This window comes from Amblyomma americanum, chromosome 5 (assembly GCF_052857255.1).
Source record: "Amblyomma americanum isolate KBUSLIRL-KWMA chromosome 5, ASM5285725v1, whole genome shotgun sequence".
NCBI lineage: Eukaryota > Metazoa > Arthropoda > Arachnida > Ixodida > Ixodidae > Amblyomma > Amblyomma americanum.
The window spans coordinates 175574149-175595588 of NC_135501.1; the positions used below are offsets into that span (position 1 = coordinate 175574149).

At 43.8% G+C, this 21440-nt stretch overlaps 1 protein-coding gene and 1 pseudogene across 3 annotated transcripts in view; one reads left to right on the plus strand and one right to left on the minus strand.

The window, feature by feature from the left end:
- The window catches only part of LOC144133073 (5'-3' exoribonuclease 2-like), an 84941-nt gene that overhangs the window by 56866 nt on the left and 6635 nt on the right, over positions 1–21440 (minus strand). For all 3 annotated transcript variants that reach the window (XM_077665905.1, XM_077665906.1, XM_077665907.1), the window contains 12 exons: positions 15291–15453; positions 15150–15200; positions 12713–12820; positions 12557–12606; positions 11675–11800; positions 10807–10886; positions 8069–8126; positions 7572–7629; positions 6340–6389; positions 6199–6246; positions 5646–5702; positions 1372–1518 (listed from right to left, as the gene is read on the minus strand). In XM_077665905.1, the coding sequence (XP_077522031.1) occupies positions 1372–1518; positions 5646–5702; positions 6199–6246; positions 6340–6389; positions 7572–7629; positions 8069–8126; positions 10807–10886; positions 11675–11800; positions 12557–12606; positions 12713–12820; positions 15150–15200; positions 15291–15453 (996 nt within the window). The remainder of the gene's footprint in view (positions 1–1371; positions 1519–5645; positions 5703–6198; positions 6247–6339; positions 6390–7571; positions 7630–8068; positions 8127–10806; positions 10887–11674; positions 11801–12556; positions 12607–12712; positions 12821–15149; positions 15201–15290; positions 15454–21440) is intronic.
- LOC144133673 (uncharacterized) lies at positions 19426–19928 on the plus strand (annotated as a pseudogene).

Genomic DNA, 21440 nt, shown 5'->3' on the forward strand with positions numbered 1-21440 from the left:
CGAGGATCCTACTTTGTTAGGATAGTAGGCACACATCCTTATACAATTAAACCTCGTTAGAGCGAACCGGTAAAAAATCGTAATACAGTTCATTACAGCCGAAATTCGTACTATAAAATTTCGCCAAAAATTTACAACGGAAATGCTAAATTTACTCAGCAAAGGTACGGCAACTGGTAGAGACCTTTTCTGTAGTTTTAGTACCGCTTAAAAACCACTTGCGGTGACTGCAGAGGCCGCAAAAAACCGAGCAGCAGACACCAGTTAAGTTGGCTTCGCCGCACAGCACGCGGCGGCAGATCAAACGCCAGCTATGGTGGCTTCCTCACATTACAGTGGTGTCACATACAAAATCAGTCGCCAGGACAGTTGGTTGATTCGTTTTTTGGGGAAAGGAAATGGGGCAGTATCTGTCTCACATATCAGCAGACACCTGAATGGCGCCGTAAGGGAAGGGATAAAGAAGGGAGTGAAAGAAGAAAGGAAGAAAGAGGTGCCGTAGTGGAGGGCTCCGGAATAATTTCGACCACCTGGGGATCTTTAACGTGCACTGACATCGCACAGCACGGGCGCCTTTGCGTTTCGCCTCCATCGAAATTCTGCCGCCACGGTCGGGTTCTAACCCGGGTACTCCGGATCAGTAGTAAAGCGCCCTAACCACTGAGCCACCGCGGCAGGTAAAAAGCTATCGCAGTTGTCACAATCTCTGCTCTGTGCCAGTCAACATAAGCAGAGGGTCGCTGCTGGATAGCTACAACTGACCATGTTGGGGCACTATCGACAGGTGCGAGAGGTGCAAATGGGTGCCAACTGTCCAGCTACCAGCCGTTCTCGCCGCTATATCTTCAGTAGCGCTGTTGGTAAATGCGAGATAAAGCATGAACCGCGACGCAAACACTTGCTGCTACACCGTCAGTCACCCGAGCGGGCAGGCAAAGCCCGACACCTGCCATCCAGATAGGCACAGCTTGGAACTTGGCAGTTCGAGATATCCATTTTATGGCCAAACCTTGTTTGATGTATAAAGTAAGAAATGCATGTGTTTGTTAAAATATTCAGCAGCAGTACAATATAGCGAATAATTCGTAATATCCGTGTGCACTGTAACAAGCTTTGACTGTAGTTCTCGCGGTGCATCAATGCTCAGACTGAGCGTGTTCATTTTCCCGTTTTCTTTCAGTCTGTCTTGTACCATCAGCCTGTTTAGTTGAGTAGTATATAATAAACCAAATATTTTAAACAATGCTGAAAAGAAGTTAAGAGAATGAGTCTCAGTGTGAAATGCAAAAATTACGCATACCGTAGGGTTTCACGATTCCATTAGAAGTGCCCGTAGCCATGTCTGTCCAAAAGGATCACAATGTGACTCACTGGTCTGAGCATGGATTCCAGACGACCGTTGGCATGGGCACCTCCACCACCATCAGTGAGGCTTCTGCGGTGCTCCATCCCTTCACGGCGCATGTTGTAGGCCTCCTGCTTCGCATTCTGCACTGGGCCCACGTGTTGCCCGACAGCCTGCGAACACAGAGAAACGTTTCATCAGAGCTTTATGATGTCATAACCGTTAAAAATCATCGGCCTAACTACGTCCACTGCAGCACAAAGACCTTTGCCACTGATTTAAAATCAGCTCTTTCTAGTGTCAGCTGTAATCCCTTACTCCCTGCCAAGTCTGATTTCTCTTTAGGTCCTCTCCATTATCTCAAGGAACCATCGATTATCTCGCCTCCACATTATGTGCCCTGCCCATACTCATTTCTTATCTTGATTTCAACCAGGACACCATTAACATGCACGGTTCTTAAACCCATTCTCCTCTCTTCCCGTCTCCTACGGGGGGGGGGGGGTCGGCCTCCATATCGCAAAAATGGCCAAAAAAATTTAAAAAAAAATTATTAAATCCGCCCGGGTGCCTCATTTTCTAAGCTGTCCTTAACCCATATATGCTGAAACTTCAGAAATTTGAGAAAATAAAAATATTTTTTGATGTAAATTGATTATTTCATTTTAGAACTTGGAAGAATCTTTTTTGGCGGAAATATTTTCTTCAACGGCGACTTCTGGAAAGTCCTACAGTGTAGGATACTAGGCAAATTCTCAACGTGTTACGTGTAGTGAAGCTTCAAATATTTGACGTCGACTTTAATATCACGTTTTTCGTTATGTGCAGTGATTTTCTTATGGCAATGTGCAAGAACTATTTGTTTTTCTTGCAGAATTTCAATGTAGTAGATGGGGTCAAAACTGAAAATTGATGTCTAGAGAAAATAAATCACTCGCAAACAAATGTGACAGCAACACTTACGCATCACTCTTCTTAACTTTCATAATAAGAACGATTTGAGTTGCTCAGAGAAGGTGACAATAAAAATGCCCTATTTCTTGCAAATGGGATACTGAGCAATGTGGGAAACAAATTGCCGGTCTAATTTTCCTTGTTTCATTCCAATATTTTTGTACACCACTGTATTTTTCTAGCAAAAAATTAGACAAGAGTACTGTCAATGTGTGCAATAAGGTTTTGCTCCTTTCCTAAATGGCTAATGGGGATAAGAAACAATTGAAAGGTTCTTCACATTTGAATGCACCTCTGTGAACACACGGACATAAGTGGACATAGGATTGTACTCACAGTGCTGACTAATTAATTACTGTTATGATAGCTCTGGGAGGGCACTAATTCCACAACATTAGAAGAACGAGATAAATTCGAACCAATTTTTGTTTCAATATCAGCAGTTTCCTACATATGCGCACCCACTACATATGCAAAAACTTAAGGGCACAGGGTAAGGTAAAATTAGAAAAAAATCGTTTTTTTTTCTTTTGGAATTTTAGAAGTTCAATTCTTTCTACACATGTTCCATGATCGCACTTTCCTCAGAAAGCCATATTTACGGCTGAGAAACGCTTTTTCCGAAACCAAGTAGTGAGCGGCCACGCCCCCTTTCAGGATTAACGTCAATTTTTTCAACCAAAAAGTCCACCACCTGATTTCAAAACTTGTCTAAAATCAGCTACATATAAAAAATTGTCTGGCAACTATTGTACAGCAGCTCTTTTTTAGCCAAGCAATCCTGAGACGCTTTGCACGTTTTTTCCACGTTTCTGCAACCTTCATGCAGCTGCGTCCGAGTGCTATCCCTTTCGATCAGTATTGTAAATTGTGCTGGTGTTGGTTGCTGCTGATAAGTTGAGATGCCCAGGGCAAAGAAGGCCTTCGTCAGGCGTGAATTTCACGGCAACCGCTACGCTCATCGTGAAAAAGCAAAAGGATGTCCACTACCGAATGAGATCCCGAACGCCGAACGCGCCAGCTTCTCGACATCGAAGCTTTCAAGATTTTCTCTGTGCTTCCAGGAAGAGGATGCGCTACAGAGCAGCAGCCAATATGCCTTAATGGACATGGACGGCATTTGTGCCGCAATTACACAGATTTGTGTGTGCAGAGAGTGCGGTGGAAGTGTTGAGCTCATCGAAATTGTGACAAAACGGGTAGGTGTTGCAAGCGTTTACAGTTTGAACTGTGAAGTGTGTAGTGCCGCACAACGATTTGAGACGTCGAAGAAAACTACTTCTGGCCTCTATGAAGCCAACCTCAGGTTAGTGTATGCCTTGAGGTCCATTGGTAAGGGAATGGCTGCAGGAAATATACTCTGTGCTATGCTAAACCTTCCTAAGCCGCCGACAAAGTTTGCGAAATACAATCAAGAGCTTCTAGGTCACATCGAAGCTGCTGCTCAGGAGTCGATGAAAAGGGCAGCTGACGAAGCTGTGCAGCTGAATGAGGGGGATAAAGACATCGCAGTTGCTCTTGATGGAAGCTGGCAGAAGCGAGGCCATACTTTCAATAACGGCATAGTCTCTGCGACCAGTGTAGACTCTGGGAAAGTGCTGGATGTGGAGGTTTTGTCTAAACGTTGTCCAAAGTGCAGCATCAAGGGTACAAACAGTGACCCCCTTCATAGAGAGGTGTGCCAAAGCAACTACCAAGGCACCAGCGGTGGAATGGAAGTCGCAGGAGCACTGAAAATTTTCGGCAGGAGTGAGGAGCTTCACGGCGTTCGATACGTCAAATACCTTGGGGATGGTGACAGCAAGGCTTTTATGGCTGTGAAGGCACAAATGCCATATGGTGATTCCGTTGAAATATCCAAGGTTGAGTGCATAGGGCACGTGCAAAAAAGGATGGGCACAAGGTTACGAAGGCTAAAAAAAGGAAACAAAGCAGGAAAACTCTCTGATGGTAAGAGCCTCTCGGGCCGAGGCCGACTGACTGATGCAGTAATAGACAAGCTCCAGACGTACTATGGTTTGGCCATCAGAAGAAATGTAGGAAACCTGGATGAAATGCGAAAGGCCGTTTGGGCAACCTTCTTCCACTTATCGGCCACAGACGATGACCCATGCCATGGACTTTGCCCAAAGGGACCTGATACGTGGTGTGCCTTCAACAGAAGTCAGTCAGAGGGCAAGCCATTTTTCCACAAGGAGAGTTTGCCTGCATCTGCCTTGGAGGCTATCAAACCCATTTATAGGGAGCTATCGAAGGCTGAGCTCCTAGAGAAGTGCCTGCATGGGCGAACTCAAAATGCAAATGAGTCGTTCAACCATGTTGTTTGGGAACGCGCGCCAAAGAATGTGTTTGTTAGGCTTCGGAACCCTAGGGATGGCAACACTGGATGCTGTTCTTTCATTTAATGATGGTAGCATCGCACGGGCCAACGTTTTGAAGGCGTGTGGATTGAACCCAGGGAGCAACACCATCAAGTGGCTGAGGGAAGCTGACCATAAGCGCATGTACTTTGCGGACCGAGCAACACGACAGCTTACAAAAGAGGCCCGACAGTCAAAACGACAAGCCGAAAAGCGAAAAAATGACGGCGACAGTGACTACGAAGCAGGGGGCTATTAAACCAATTACTATGGAGGCGTTTCTGCGAATAAAAAATGGTTTTTCACATCTTTTTTCTCTTTACGCTCTATTATCTCAAAACAGTGTTTTTTCTTACAAAGGTACCATTATTTCCAATGCCTTTCAAGACAGACGGCTGATTTTTTTTTGCAATCATCTACATAAGTGTTGCCAACTACTGAACTAGAATTAAGCAATTTCACTGAGCAGTTATTCTGTTATGAATTTTGAAATGCGCAAAGAAAGACCAGATTTGTGTACTACCGGAAAAAATTTTATTGAAAATCGAATTTTCAACACATTTCAAATATTCTAGTTCAGTAAAAAGAGCACAAAATTTGGCAAACAATGATATACGTATTATTAGGCTACTGTTATTAGTTAGTGAGAAACATGTACCTCAACATGGCCTAAAATGCATGGGAAGTATAGGGCTTACCCTGTGCCCTTAAGTTCATTGCTGTCTTCCCCAAGCATCCTTGATTAGATAAGAGCAGTACAATTACAGGTGTGCGAATTACACAAAGCACCATTAAATCTCTAGCGATGCACCCTGGATGCAAAGATACTGAAATTTCTTCGACGTAGTTGCATTCCAGAAACTTTTGACAGTGGGTGTACACCTAACATAGTTGGAAATTTTGAGTCATTGCTGCAAGAACACCTTTCAAGTATCGAGCACCCCACCTGCGCAATACACAGAATGTCAACAAACTGCAGTGCTTACGACTGGGGCAAACTGTCCACCAGGAGTCCACGCTGGCCTTGCCTCTGACTCAGCCTCCTGAAAAAATTATTTCACAAATGCATCCAGCAGCGTGCAATGTTACTATCTGTCCAGTCACTAGAACTAATGATGAATACAGTGCCCATCACATAGAAAAAAAAAGGCTACACATTTCCTTGCATATGTTTTTTTTCACGCAGAAACAAGAATGGTCACAATCAGCCCTGAAATGCACTTGAAACAATTTTAACAAGAGGAAACATTCCAGCACTTCTCATGCTGGCAACACTACCATAATTACACTGTGGCAATAAGTGCTAACTTGACAGCTTTCTTTTTGTGGTCTCAAAGCTTGCAACCATATTTACACATTTTCAGTAATGCAATGCAAGCCACCCTAGTGCAGCAAAAGCAAAACATGCTGCCAAAGGACTCATAGAAATGCAAGAAAAGGACTGTGACATAAGTCGTTTATGGCCCCTTAACCCACACCCTATACCGTCAGCTCCCAAGAAGAAGCAAGTCAACAGGTCTGAAGCAGCGTGATACGAACCATTTTCATCCTCCTCTTCTTTTCCTTCATCCTCCGCTTGAAGTTGAGCTGCATGTTGAAACAATGCAACGGTTAGACAGGTCGGCTCTGGAGCTCATCAGAACCAAAACGATGAAATCCGGAGGGCAAAGGAACACTTGCCTCATTCTGCTGGCGACGCTTGAAGATTTCGTCTTCAGCTTCCCCAAGCTCTGCACAGAGACATTTAACGAGTATTCGTTACGCAGCGCGAAAATTGAAAGGCAGTTAAAAGATCCTCAAGATTATCTGGCCAGTTTTTAAGCAAATTTACTGTTCCTCACATCACAAAGTTCAGCGTGGCATGCAATTAATACAACGGAAGAAATTTTGAGCTCGACCAACACATCACTGCATCAGTAACAAAAAGGTAAGAAGCAAGACAGTAGATGTCCTCAAGATTTCACTTCCACGCAGCAACAAAAGTATACACCGCTGAACAAACAACTCGAAGACAAACCACCAAATGGTGCCCACAAAACCAGAAAGAAGTTTGACAGCACCTGAGGTGATTAGCAACCACTGAACTAAGGTGCTCCTATTATGAGCTGGTCTGTGTATCTAGGTGCCACCCCATAATGCGGCTGATGCTGCAGTTACCATAGCACTTGCATAAACTCGTCATAGCATTGCTGTCAAGAAACAATGACGTCATGCGCCATGTATAGCAAACTGATGACATCACTCCTGCTACCTGTAGAGAAGCCCGATATGTAATGAGAATGGTACAAAAAGCACTATGCCAGTCATGGTTAAATCACAAGAGGAGAAAATGAGCTTAATACAAGAAAAAATATATAAAGCAGAATACTGTACTACAGTGCGCTTTTATGAAGTTTGTTTTGTTGTGTTGTACGGATGCACAAAATATATATATATATATATATATATATATATATATATATATATATATATATATATATATATATATATTAATGGGGGTTTAATGTCCTAAAGCGACTCAGGCTATGAGGGACGCCGTAGTGAAGGGCTCCGGAAATTTCGACCACCTGGGGTTCTTTAACGTGCACTGACATCGCACGGTACACGAGCCTCTAGAATTTCACCTCCATCGAAATTCGACCACCGCGGCCGGGATCGAACCCACGTCTTTCGGCCAGCAGCCGAGTGCCATAACCACTCAGCCACCGCGGCGGCTGAGATGCACAATATGCATGGGTGCATATATGCATGCATAACTAGTAGTACATGTTTAGCTGTGAATAAACAACAGCTAGAATTTGGGGAAGAGAGTTGCGTGCCTGCACTGTATTTTTCTTACCACCCATCCTTGGCTATGATTGGGCAGCATTTATTCTGCCCAGGGGATAAAATATCAACACCATCAGACTTACCTGACATAATCAGCTGCACCCGGTTCAAAGCGACGAAGCCATTCTCTGTAAGGTAGCCCTGGAAAAATCCACAGTCTGATTGTGAACACAAATACATTTACAGCTAAAGTTAGTGTACACAAGCTTAACTATTTATGCAGCTTTTAGTGGGTTCCATTACTATTAATTATTAGTAGTCAGTGATGTACAACACCACATCTTTGTTGCGAGAACTTAGAATAGCAGGAGTGTTGTTTTTTGATTCTTTAATATTCTTTTCACTATGAAGGGGCCTCAGAGCAACATACTAACGATGCGCACAAATGGCTAAATCATTCAAAGTGACAACTAAGAGAACACTAGGCTTCAAGGAAAGTTGATAATGTACACTACAGGCTCTGAAATTTTATAACCAGTGTGAATCCCTGCAACTATTTATGCAGTGAAATAAACTGAGCAATCTAGATGACAGTAACAAACTGGTGAAAATTAATAAAACACAAAAGCTATGGCCGTACCCCAGTTCTGTACACAGCTTTCTTGTACAAGTTGACCAGCCTGTCTATCGCACCTTCCCTGCAACAGAGGACAAATATCATTCTGTTCTTTTCCAGATCACGTCACACAAAGCACCATGGAATGACTTCCATAAGGCATGTAAACATAGTTCTAAAATATTAGACAGCTTGTAAAAAATCATGCAGGATTCAGCAATTTTTTTTCACAAAATAAACAAAGATAAGAACAGTTGACATTGATAATAGGATCATGTGGCCGATGCTAATGTATCATGCGACCTTACTGTGCAGTGATGTATTTTCGTTATGATAATAGCCATGAGAGACTGGGGGGGTGGGGGTGACAGGCTACTACAGCTGATGCTGTAAACAGGCAAGCATTTATTGTTAAAATCTGAGCTTACAGAGTGTGAGGTTAAGTGGGCCTCTTCAAAGAACTACTCAGGGAATTTTTTTTGAGCCCACCGACTGCATGAGCTCCTTTTTCAGAGCTTCCAAGATAAGAAAAAGGTTTCAAACACCACAAAGTTCGCAGACTTTTCATTTTCCAGCAGGGGAAAAAAAATGCCGCCTACAACTGTACTGCAACCGCACCTCCTTCCCTAACCCCTGTACGAGAGCCCACACTGGCCACCCCACAAGTCCCTTGTCCCGCCTATCCAGTGTTGCATTCAGACAACGCATGAATGTTAAATTTTTTCAGTTATGACATGCTGTGCCAATACTAAAAGCAACATCACTCTCATGAAGAGGTTCCTCGAGAGCTATGGCTCTTAACAGGAAACCGAAAGCTGAAATCACATTTTGTAGCTGGAGATGGTGTGGTGTTTTTGCGCGTTGTCGCAACTACGTTGCAAACATTACCGGCCAATTTCTCAAGCATGTGTAGAGTGACTGAACTAATGCTGTAAGCTATGACTTCCTTAATGAAACATCTAACCGGACGAAAAATGATACGAGGCCGTTTTTTTCAGCCATCAAGCTCGAAATTTATACCAGTTGGTCAGTAGTGTTCCGATGTGGCAAGCACAGGGTCGCTTGTAGAGACTACCCCAAAACAAGGTCTTAAGACTCCATTTGCACAGATACAAAGCACCGCACATTTGCTAAATACTAGGGGTGTGCAAATATTCGAAAGGAGGAATATGAATCAAATATGTTTGATATTCGGTTGATATTTGTATTTGACAAATTGACATGAGAGAATTTCCAAATATTTGCCAGCGATCGTACAGTGTGCCAATATTTATAAATTCGACTGTGTCAAAACCGCAATACCTCGGTAAATGATCTGACGATTGAGTTTTGAAGTGCCAGGAAAACAACACAAAGATGCCGTTCACTTTCTTCTCCGTCATTTATCACGTCAACTGATCACGTTCGAACGCTGCTAGGCTTGGACCTCATGCGAAATTCCACAAGTGGGCTTTCGACATGACACCTGACGGGAACAAGTTAGCCGACCACCCGCCTTGAGCATTCACAATGAGAAAGCCTGCTATTCCTTCATTATCCTTGCATAATGTGTTACATACTTAACGGCCACACCCATGGCATTCTGCCTGTAGCCTTCATAACTCTGCTACTGTGAGCTCCGCCATCTCGTTTCGGTGAGCTATGATATGTGGGAATGCCCACTTTCAAAATTTTGCATGAGGTTCTCAAAGGGGCTAGTCGAGGTGCCACAACAGGGCAAGTGACCATGTAAAAATCCCACCTACTGCATGCTGCATTGTAACCTGTGCACATCTTCAACGCGCTCGACAGGCGCGACGACCACAGGATGCCCCCGTCGACAGGCCAAAAAAAGCCTGGCCACTATTTTCCTGACCTTCGCTGATCGTCTGCAGTGATGGCAGGTGTCAGCCCGCGCATCGCCGGTTGTCCGAACCCAGCTCCGCACCACTTTCGGATGCAGACTTGGGTCGGTGACCATTTCTTATTCCATTTTAGAAGCAGCCTCACCCTTCCGGCACAAATGTGTGTACCCCTCACTCATGTCCTGCAATGTTTTTCCAGCACACTGAAACTGCACGCTCGTCACAGGCTTTTCGTTGCTTGCACGGTGGAGCCTTTTCATAAGTCTTCACTGCAATTTGGCACTATCAATGGCGCCTTTCTTTTTTTTTTTCAAGGGGAGCACGGGGCATTTTATAAACCGACCTTCGGATAATCCATGCATTTCTTCTAATCCTAAGAATTCCAAATTAACGAGGTTTTACTAGCCATCATGTTATTTTTAGTTGCCAGTCATGTGTCCTTTTATAGATTTTATTTTGCATGTCCACTTTACAGGTTGGATACTGCTACGTTGTTGAATAAAGTAATACACATTTCCATTCACATCATGTCTTTTTATATGGTGCTGAGTCAGTATAGATTTTTTTTATTTAAATTGCTAAGATCATACACTATTTTGCAAAAAAAAAAAAAATGAAAGCAACAGTATTTGCCTGTTTGCCATTTTCGGAATTTTTTTTTTTTTCAGTATTAGAAAATATCAATACTTGCACAACCCTACCAAATACGGAACAGTTTGGGACAAAGAGCAGAAGTTATGCAAAATGTTTGAATAAAAAGCATTAACTCTGAGAAACCTCCCCAACAAGTTGGCCTTTTCGAGGGAATCAAACACCCTTTCCACCCAATCCTCCAAGTCTTGATTACCAGGTTTCCCCTCAAGCTGGTATGGTATGGGCTATAAACCGTAAAAGGTGCAACAAAAGGCAGAAACTGACCTGATTTCCAAAGACGGAAGGTGAGGGAGAAAGTCGTTTCCCACAAAGAAGCACATAAACACCCAGTCGTCGATGGCCCTCTGCAAAACACAATATGCACACAACACATTATGGCTGCAAGATGGCTGCGCTTAAAATGGAAGATGTTGAAATTCATGCAGTGCACAATGATGCAAGCTTTCTTATTTCAGCTCTGTTTCTTGGTGCATTGCAACAAGTACTCTGACTAAAGTTAAACACTTCTAAACTGAATAGGAGGAATATTTACAAGCCCAGAAATATGTTTCCAAACTCACGAACATTGTTTCCACATAAAAGATACACATTTCTCGCTTCTAACATACTCAAGGAAAGAATAAGCCAATGTCACCTTAGTTTCTCCACACTTTTAATTCTGAAGACCAACAAGTAAGTACACCCGAAATGAGAGGGTCATTCATTTGATATCGCACAAACATAAGAATTCGTTCACTGAGCTCGTACTGACGAAAAAAAAAATAACTGATCGCCATTTCATTACCAAAAGGACATGAAATGCCTGAAACTATAGGCAGGCTTAGTTTATCACCGTCTGGAACAACAGGGGACATGGCACATCACGTCTGATTTTGTCGGCAGACTTCTATCACAGCTTCTGCTATTCATTTCCCTGGTGGCTCAAATGCCCAACACACCAATAAGCTTTCGATTTTGTAAACCGCTGCTTCAACGAGATAAGTCATGACATTTTCAGCGCTACTACACGGGCTCATAAACTGAGACTAGGAGATTTACTGCTAGGAGGTTCACTACTCAAAAGATGAGAGAATGGCATCTCGAAGCAGTTTGTGCTGCAAAAAATAGAAACATATACGAAGAATGACATTACCTCAATGTTGAATTCAAAGGGAAGGTTGTCCATGCGAAGTTCCCGTTCCAGGTACTCGTGCAAAATGTTCAGGCGAAGGAAAATGAACTCTGTTTCTGCTCCGATGGGCTTTTCAAGCTCGTCAAACTAGAAAGAAGAAAGAGCAAGGCACTTTTTTCCATGCCTTCCGCGAAGTCAAGTACACCTGAGAGAATGAAGAAGGAAAGGTGATGGAAAAGATCTTGGGCCAAGAATTTTAACGCTTAATACAAACAAAACAGAATGCTGGAAATCACCGCCTTGACAAGCAGATTTCAGGTATGAAGCCCATTATCCTAAAACATACAGGACGATTTTTTTATTGCTTACAGATTTCTATTTTAAAAACTATGAGAGCGACATCAGTGCTGTGTGTGAAGGTGTACTGTACAGCAAAGTTGAGATTGTGTACATGATAGAGCTCAATAATTAATGATTAATAAACTGAAATCAACTAATCATTTTTCTTAAGGGGCAAGATTATATTCCAAAATTGAGGGCCTTCAACATTGAAAGGGCGCCATATTCTTAAATTCTGTAAATCAGTCGAGTGGTTCGAAACACTGAATATCAAAAATACACGTTTGAAAGCTTGTTGAGTTGGCTTTCATGCGTTGCATATTTATAAAATGGTGTTGTTGTGCGTGGCATCATCGGCTCAATCAAGTTAACTTGTTCTACGTCATAAAATGCACAAACGGCATCCGCATTTGATGCATAAAAAGCGCCAACTTAATAGGTTTAAGAGTGAAATATTAGGGCTTGCACTCATACTAAAAAACTTTCCATGAAAATCGCCTACAAATGTACATTTATTTACTTCATAATTAAACTCTGTTAGTAAACTTCCACAGTAATACCAACCTCTCCCGATTTTTCCTTGGCCAGACCCTGGCAGTCCTTCATTTCGTGCCCTTAAAAAAACAGAAATAAACGATAAAGCACTTGAGATGACTATTCCACACAGATAAGCATACACTGACCCCACAGTTCAGGTGAGAAAGTTTTGAGTTGGCTTACCAAGTTGTCCGCAGAGATCACAAGGCCTGGGCTGATTGGGTTTGAACTCTTCACGAATGATGGTGAAGTTAGGTTCATGAGTAGCTAGTCCCAACATGATTAGGTCAGCTAAGGAAGCAAAGGAAAAAAAATTGAAGAAGACAGAATGAGCCTCGCATGGTTAGGATTACGTGAGGCCAGATCAAGTAGCTTTGACAAAAAAAAAAAAAGACTAAAAATATGGCAAAGTCAAACAATCCAAAGTAAAGCTAAGCACAGAGTATAAGAAAAGTTAAATAAAGCCATAAACTATTTTGGCTTGTGGCGAGGTCATCAACAATTGCTCTGCCCTGAATGAGTAAGACGCTTCTCCAGAAATGGCCAATAATATCACATGGAATGAAGAAATACACATTCGCGGAATAAAGGGACATTAAAGGGAAATACCAAGTCTATCTAGACAGATAGGTCAGCATCACGTGATAGCAAATATGAAATTTTTACCAAAACAAAAACAAACTGATACATTCAAAAACTGAGTAGAAGTGAAGCACATGAAGTGACACCCTACATGAAGTGACACCCTTTGCAGACTCTTGCAATTCTGCCTGGTGACACAGATTCGTCACCAGCCTCGAATGGTCCATCCTTGTATTGTGCAGCACTATTGCGCACCGTCATTGGGCGACTACCATCAAAAGAAAGGCAGCCCAGTGAGTATAGCAAAGAATGCGAAGAGTCTTATGATTAAAACAGCTCAAATCAGGCAATGAAGAGAGAAACAAGGCACAAATATGAGCACACACTCCCTCACCTCAGGCTCTGTGAAACCAGTTTTCATGTAGCCGTCCTATAGGGGTGTGCGATTATTCAATAATTTTTCAGTAGTCGGACAAACAGTAAAATATTCGACATTCAATTCGATCCAAATGTTTGGTATTCGAAATACCGAAGTTTTCACCTCAAGTGGGTAACGTTTCTGGAAAGTTTGCATCATACGGTTTCGGTTCAACACGCCTCTGCGACATGCGCGCAGCCAAAGCTCCAACTCCATGGACACTTACCAAGCATACGCGCTGCGTGACTGTGCACCCGCTCGTGTGCCAGAGTAGGTCTGCGCATGCGTGCAGCAGCAGGCACGAGGAGCAGGCGCAAGTGCGGAGCCCAGATCTGTACCTGCCAATGTCTGCACCCCCGCTTCCACAGGACAAGTCTAGAGCTGACTGCAGCCACCGCAGCTGTTCTTCTACATGTGAAATTCCCTAATCCAGGCGACGCAGTGAGGAGGAAGGAGAGCTAGCACAAAAAACATCGAGATGGGTGCCCCTTTCAGATGCCTGATGCAGGATGGCGCGGGGCTCGCGGTGCGTATGCATCGCAGGTGTCATGGAGTCATAGCTTCAAAACAACAGCAAGACTTTGATTTGAGCTAGTTGGTTGTAACACGACATGGTTTATGCAAAAAGCGTACAGGCACTAAAACACGGAGACAGCACACACACAAGACAGGACTGGCGCCAACTGACAGGACTGGCGCCATGAATAAACTTAGTTGGAAGTTGGCGCCAGTCCTGTCTTGTGTCAACTAAGTTTATTCATGGTGCCAGTCCTGTCAGTTGGCGCCAGTCCTGTCTTGTGTGTGTGCTGTCTGCATCTTTTAGCGCCTGTACTCTTTTTGCGTAAACCATGTCAAAACAACAGCTGTGCAAAGACGCAACCGCATTTATGAGCAGCAGTTGGAGGTCCCACAAATATGGGTCTCTCACCCATCAAATGCATCGGCACCCCTAGATCGACTCAAGCCAAGTTTTGCAGAAAGTAGACCCAGCTTCAACGAGTTGTTTGACAAAGCTTCAAAGAGCTCTCCCTTTTTGTCATGTACTAAATAGCCTTGTGCATTAGAAAAATACATGATTTTGAAAATACTTATTGTGCCATTCAATGTTTTCTGTGTGCCAGAAGTATTCAATATATTCACTTTGAAATTATTTGAAGAAAATTACTATTTGCGTCACATTCACTCTGAACCATAAAAACCACTATTCGCACACCTCTACCATTGTATGGAGGAAGTTCAGAACTCAAACTTTTCAAAAGGCATTCATGCTCAGAAGTGGCACCTCTGATAGGCTGGAGAGCTGCAACAAACACACGTCATAAAAATGATGCAACCGTACCCACGTTTGGGGTACGGGGTACGGTTTGGTAGTGTTCGCGAGGAATAACTGGTCTGTCTAGCGTGATGTCTCGCTTATTTCGTTATTTCCCTTTTACGTCCCTTTAGAGTGAGGACATTTTTCAGCAAAAATAGCGAAGCTTCCATGGGCACTAAGTGGCGTGGCACGTGACCTTATGTGGAAATGGGCGTCCAAGCCATTTGACATGCGACCCTATGTGAAAATGAGCAAATGCATGTTCAAGTAGGTGACACGCAAGTTTATGCGCAACACACACTTACCATCAGCTCCACAGAGGCAATGGTGGGTGTTGGGGTCATGCTTTGGATTGGCTGCAACAGAAAGGAGGATTACCAAAGTCACCCAAGCACACACATCATTCATTGCAATGGGCGGCAAGTGTACAACGCACACAAACACACCTCTCTGTCTTCGAATGAAGTCCATGATTTTGTGCTCCCCCTCGCCAGGAACGTTCGCATCTGAAAGAATCACTTCAATGTTCTTCCAGCCCGGGTCGTTGTTCAGCCGGTCATGAATGTAGTAATGGAGGCACTTTGCCAAGCGGTCCATAAACGGTGTTCCCTGCGTTGGTCGAAGTAAACAGAGGAAAAGTGAAATTAGAGACGGACTCTATCAATTTGCTGCTGAAGCGAGTGTAAGCACCAAATGCTGACCGGTAAGCACCACTCGTACCTAAGCAAAACTGAGACATCTGTCGTATTACAAGCAGTGCCCCTGTGACTGACACTGTAAACCAAAAAAAAGGGTGTCTCTGACTGGTCCTTAGTCCTCTACAGGTTAAGTTCATATATTCTCAACAATTAAGCATCACACAAGGCTCATCCAGGGTATAAAACTTGACGGTAATGGGAACAACTTGGCTGCATAAAAAGTGTGTACGGGCAATGACAACGACAACACACTCTGATACCTGCTCTACCCCTTAACAACAGTGTCCCGGATTCCCTATAGAGAAAAACCTCGTTAAATCGGACTTCAAGGGAGTGGAAAAAATGTCCGAATTATCCGAATGTCATGTTATCGAGCGGTCCCCCCAAAACTGCCAAAACCAATTTGCGCGAAAACGAAATTTATATAGAAGGAACCTGGGCAATTGTTACCTCCTTTATGACGAAAAATGCGTGGCAACAGCAATTTCTCGCAGTTCCGTCAAATGTTTTAGTTCACGCATGCCATCAGGAGCGGTGGAAGGAGAACTCCCCGATGCTAAGGGTCACTGCGGCATCTTTCAGAGTCCGAAACGGTAGTGCTGGAGGTTCTTCGCATATAAGGAGGCTTCACCACATGAACAGTGAACAGCATGTGACAAGCGCAAAGTATCTAGCGCAAAATGAACTAGAGCCGTTGCGCTGGTGGAAAAGTCACGTCCTTCCATCTATGGGAAAGATTATAAGCGGAAGTAGCGGAAGTATGGTGCCTAGCATAAGCCAGTGAAGGAGACTGATTTAGCTTGATGCGACTCTAACCGAAACTACGGGTTCTTTCGCATCCGTTTTTTTACATGGCCTAACATCACTCCTTACATAAAAAAAGAGCCTTTTGTGTTTGCTCAATTAGTTCCTCAACAATTTGTGAGTGCTTTTACGATATAATTTTGACAGATTAGTCAAGCTCTAATGCCGTGTCTTGCCCCCCATGTTTTGCGGAGTCCTGACCAGTTCAACCAACTGCAACCACAGAGCTAAAATACTATTGAAACAAACGCTGGGCTTCGCGGGATAGCTATGTAAGCGCTTTAGTAATATGATTCAACAACCAGCATAATGGCCAACAAACTTTTGAGTTTATGGCTGTTCTTTTCATGCCTCCAAGATTGGCATATAAAATTTGTATGTTTTGGAGGCTCGTGCTGTGCCCATGGTATTATACCCAAAATGCCGTTCCCTCCGGGACGTAGTCATGTGTGTCAGCTAAGTCAGCATTGTTGATCGCCACCATTTCCAGAGGTGCATAAATAAAAATGCGCAAAATAAGCAAACAAAAACTTGATTCAAATATAAAAGCATAAAGAATTTTTTTTTTGGTTTTTAAGTCGTAAACACGGCAAGTAGTGAGCGCCTTCTCGTCACCATCTCGAGTCAGGCCAGACGCCAAACAGGGCCAGACAGATGCACGTGTGGGTAGCATGTCAGCGTGGTATTGGTGGTATGCTTTCGCTGAGTGTTCGTGAATGCATTGAATGCACGGTGCATTGAACCGGTGTTTCCGTGTCACTTGTATTCGCTAGTGTATTAATTCCAGCCTTACACGTAATGTCTGGCTCCCAAAAAAAGATAAACAGTTCCTTCATACCTGCTCCAAAGTGCATGTACATGCCTAAGAAGAGGAGAATCTCAAGGTAAGATATCTTACAGTTCTTAGTACTTCATCCCAACTTCCATTTGTGTCAATGCATCCGTTCAACCACACTTTTTGCACCTTTGCTTCTCCCGGTCGCTACCAGATGGCGCTTCTTCTGCAGAAATCAGTCCAGCCAGTCCCGACAGCACGAATGCCGTCGATGTTCAACCAATCGGCGATGACTCTACCCATCATTCCGAGCTGTCCCTACCATCCGTCAGACTGCTTAGCGGGTAAGCTTTTTCAGCGTTTTCAACCAAAAGGAAAGTCGCCTATCTGCTATGCTAATGATAATACCTCGTTATACATTGATTCGGGAAAATGTTGAGGAAACTTGATTTCGCATGTTTTAAAAACCATTCACTGAAAATTGGAGAAGGAGCCCGATGTGAAAAGCAAAATGTGACCATACGACATTGATTTCATTTGCAGAAGCTCCAACACCGCGGCCTTCACGTCGAACAGCAGGAGGAACCAACTTTGATGAAACAAGCAATGTGCATTCACTTGCCTTCACGAATTCAAGAAACAGATCGAGGGAGGACGAGTCAGCGCTGTGTACGACTGTCGGTCACTTCCAGCCGAAACCTACAGGTTCCCCAGAAATAGAGGCGGTAGATCGTGCCAAAGTGATTGGTTCTTGCGATTTCCTTGGCTTTTTTATGAAAGCAAGAGCGACGTAGTCTTGTGCCACGAGTGCCATCCACATTTCGATGAAAGAAGGGACAGTGCTGGAAGTATGGAACCAGATTTTGTTAAGGTTGGTTTTAACAATTGGAAAAAAGCTATCGAGAAGTTCCAGTCACATGAAAAGAGCAAATTTCACTTGGCCTCGGTGAGCCGAAACTTGTCATGCCAGGCAGGCATTCCTGTTTTGCGTCTCCTTTCGCAGCAATACAACAAACAGCGGGAGGAGGCCAGGGCAGCCCTTCATGTCATAGCTCTGAGCGCTACCTCTGCCGCACAGGTCAAGCTCTTCAAAGACGAGGTAAATGTGATGGAAATTTGCTCGATTTGCTCGACGAGAGGTCGGATATGTCCCAGTCCTTAAGATGTGGATGACTGAGAGGAATAAATGGGTGAGCGGTGACGTGCAGAATGAGCTTATAGAGATTGTGGCCCATAGTGTGCAATGAGAAATTATAGAGGACGTGAAGTCTAGTCCATTTTTTGGTATCATTGCGGATGGAACAGCCGACGTAAATGGTGACAAGCAGTTCACCTTTTGCGTGCGGTACGTGCAGAGCGAGAATCTCGAAGTTCGGGAAGAGTATCTTGGCCTGTGTAACGCGCCTGACAGTAGATCTGAGACCCTATGCTCGGCCATCAAGGACGATTTTGCGCCTCGGCCTGGACTTTCACTGCGTACGAGGCCACTGCTTTGATGGGGCGGCGAATATGTCCGGCCGTTTTTCGGGTGTGCAAAAAAGACTTAGTGATTTGTGAGCCACGGTCATTGTATGTCCATTGCAGTAATCATTGTTTAGATCTGGTACATCAAGAGGCTAGCAGGAGTTGTGACATAATTGGAGATGCTCTTACCACTGTTAAGGACGTTTCCAACGCAGTCCTCGACTCCAAGAAGCGCAAAAGTGTTTATGCTAACAGAGTACTTCCTACAGGACGCGAGTCAGCTGTGGAGAGTGGATCAAGGCTAAATAACTCACTGCCGCTTTGCCCGACGCGATGGACCGTTAGAGTCAAGTCGATGCAAAGATTCGTTGAGAATTACGCCAGAGTTCATTCAAGAGGCACTCAAGGAGCTCTTGCAGACACCAGGTTCAGTGACCGAAAGCAGCAAGGCTATTTTTAGAGGTTATGATCGGCTTTTGCAGAAATTTGAAACCTTGTTAGGTATCCACATTTCCATAGCCTTCTTTGGACCTTGTGAGGAATTGGCAAGGGCTCTTCAGAGCTCAACATATTGCGCCGCAGGTCCAAAATGGCAGCAGAGGCTCTCTGCAAGGCGATCTCCCAGTTGCGCTCTGAAACTGCGTTTGAGAAGCTGTGGCAGCACACGAGCACAACAGCAGCGCGCCTAGGCCTGAAGGAACCTCGTATGTCAAGGCCGACAAAACCTTTTGCGAGGTATGAGACAACAGATAGACCTGTCCAGCCAGTTGCACTTGACGTTAAGGCCGCGCTGCGCAAGGAGTATTTCGCTGCTGCCGACAGAATCATAAGTGAAACAAAACAGCGTTTTGAGCAGCCGGGCATGGAACAGCTTGTAAAACTAGAAGACATCTTAACCAGCGCCGCTGGAGGTAGTCGGTATACAGCAGATGAACTAGAGACGACTTTGGGAGTGCATGCAGTTGATTTTGATTTGTGCAGACTCTCAGCGCAGTTTATGCTATTATCAACTCTTCTAAACGGTGCTGAATCTACCACAAATCTGGGCATTTTGGAGATCCTACAAAGGGAATCACAAAGCATTCGCAAGTTGATGGATCAGGTAGTGAAGTATGTTCAGCTTCTGTTTTCCACACCAGCGTCTGTCGCTTCTGGGGAATGCTCATTTAATGCTCTACGCAGAATCAAAACGTATTTGCGCAACCGAACGACTCAAAAGAGGTTATTGCTTTTGATTTTGCATATACACAAAGAAAGAACCGGCGCTCCTAAGTTTAGACGACGTCATCAGGGAGTTTGTCAGCAGAACAGCGGAGCAAGCAGCAACCTTTGGTCCTGCCTAAGCACCTAGAAAGAGCAGCACTGTCCGAAATGTCTGCTGCTTGCGTGCATTACTGGTAACTGTATACATGTACTATAGCGCGTTTGCTTGTATTGCGGTATTTAAACTGTTTTATGTTATGGTTTTGTTCAAGCGCGAATGCCCAAATATGTAAATTTGTCAAATTTAAATAAATATGTGCACACTGAAAATTCATTTTGCAACTTTTTTCTAGTTAATGCTTGTATAATATGCACCATCTAGCGATCAAAGAAACACTGCATAAGGAAAACAATTTTTTTCACGCAGTTAATTGTTCTCTCTCGAGCCAAACTTGGATTGTAATACTATCCCCCCCACTGAAAATATACTTCCGGCATCCCTGGACGGGAACCTGCCAACCGTCCACATGCCTGCCTTTGTGCACACATCAGAGGGGTGAGGGAGACAATGTAATATGCAATTCAGGCCTACGGATGAATATTTGGACGATTGCCTGTCAAGCGTGTCATATCTCGACAGGGCACCCTTTTGGGAACTTGTCCAAATTAACCAATGCAAGCTTCGCGACATCCAAATAAACGAACTTTGAACAGCGTAGACTTGCATAGGCGTTTGGCAGGACTCCAGCGGCAATCCGAATTTTCAGAATTTCTGAATTAACGGGGTTGAATGAACGAGGTTTTACTGGAACAGTAATGCACATCTGCGTGACCAGAGCAACCAGATGCAGCACCAGAAATCTACAGGCAGTAGCATTGACTGTTGCCAGCAGTTCTGACACTATATGCTTTGTGTGCACCACCATGGATAAGAAAAGAAGAAAATATTCTGCAAGTACTTTTTCAGAACAGTATGTGGCATGCACTAACTCGTGAGCATACAGACAGCCTTTCAGGCAATCAGAGCCAGAAGAACTCGATTTACTACACAGTATTCACTAGCACCTATTTTACCCGAAAACTCGTACAGCTTCTTCCCGTGCACAGTTTCAGGGTGAAATTCTCTCCCCATTATTGTTTTTTTAATCTACTGCTTTTATGGAAACGTTGCAAAGCCATTTTAGTCAATTGTGGGGTGAACCAGATGAGTTTTTTTGTTGACGCTTTGTTGGACATTGTTCCTCGTATCATCACTTGTGTACCTATTCCTATGTAGTGTCCCTCCTGCGTCCGAACTTCAGAACTCAGAATCATCCTTTTATTGATAGAAATATTTTTTCAACTTTTGAGCCATCCAACAATACAGGAGACAAGGCAAATGCACTACCTATTGCGTGTGGTAAACCATGAAACGTTTTAAATCAATTTTGAAGTCAGATTTTGCATCATTCATAGATTTCGAATGACAACGCACTAATTTCGTTTGCTTTTCTTAAGGAATCACAATGTTGTTGATGTGGTAACATATGCAACACTGCTTCCAGAGAAGACTAGCAGCTCTTTCCGACTGCATACAACGCAATGCTTGTACAGGAAAATTTGAGCCTTTTGAACCCACGCCAGCAGGCACAACCCTTAACAAAGTAAACTTT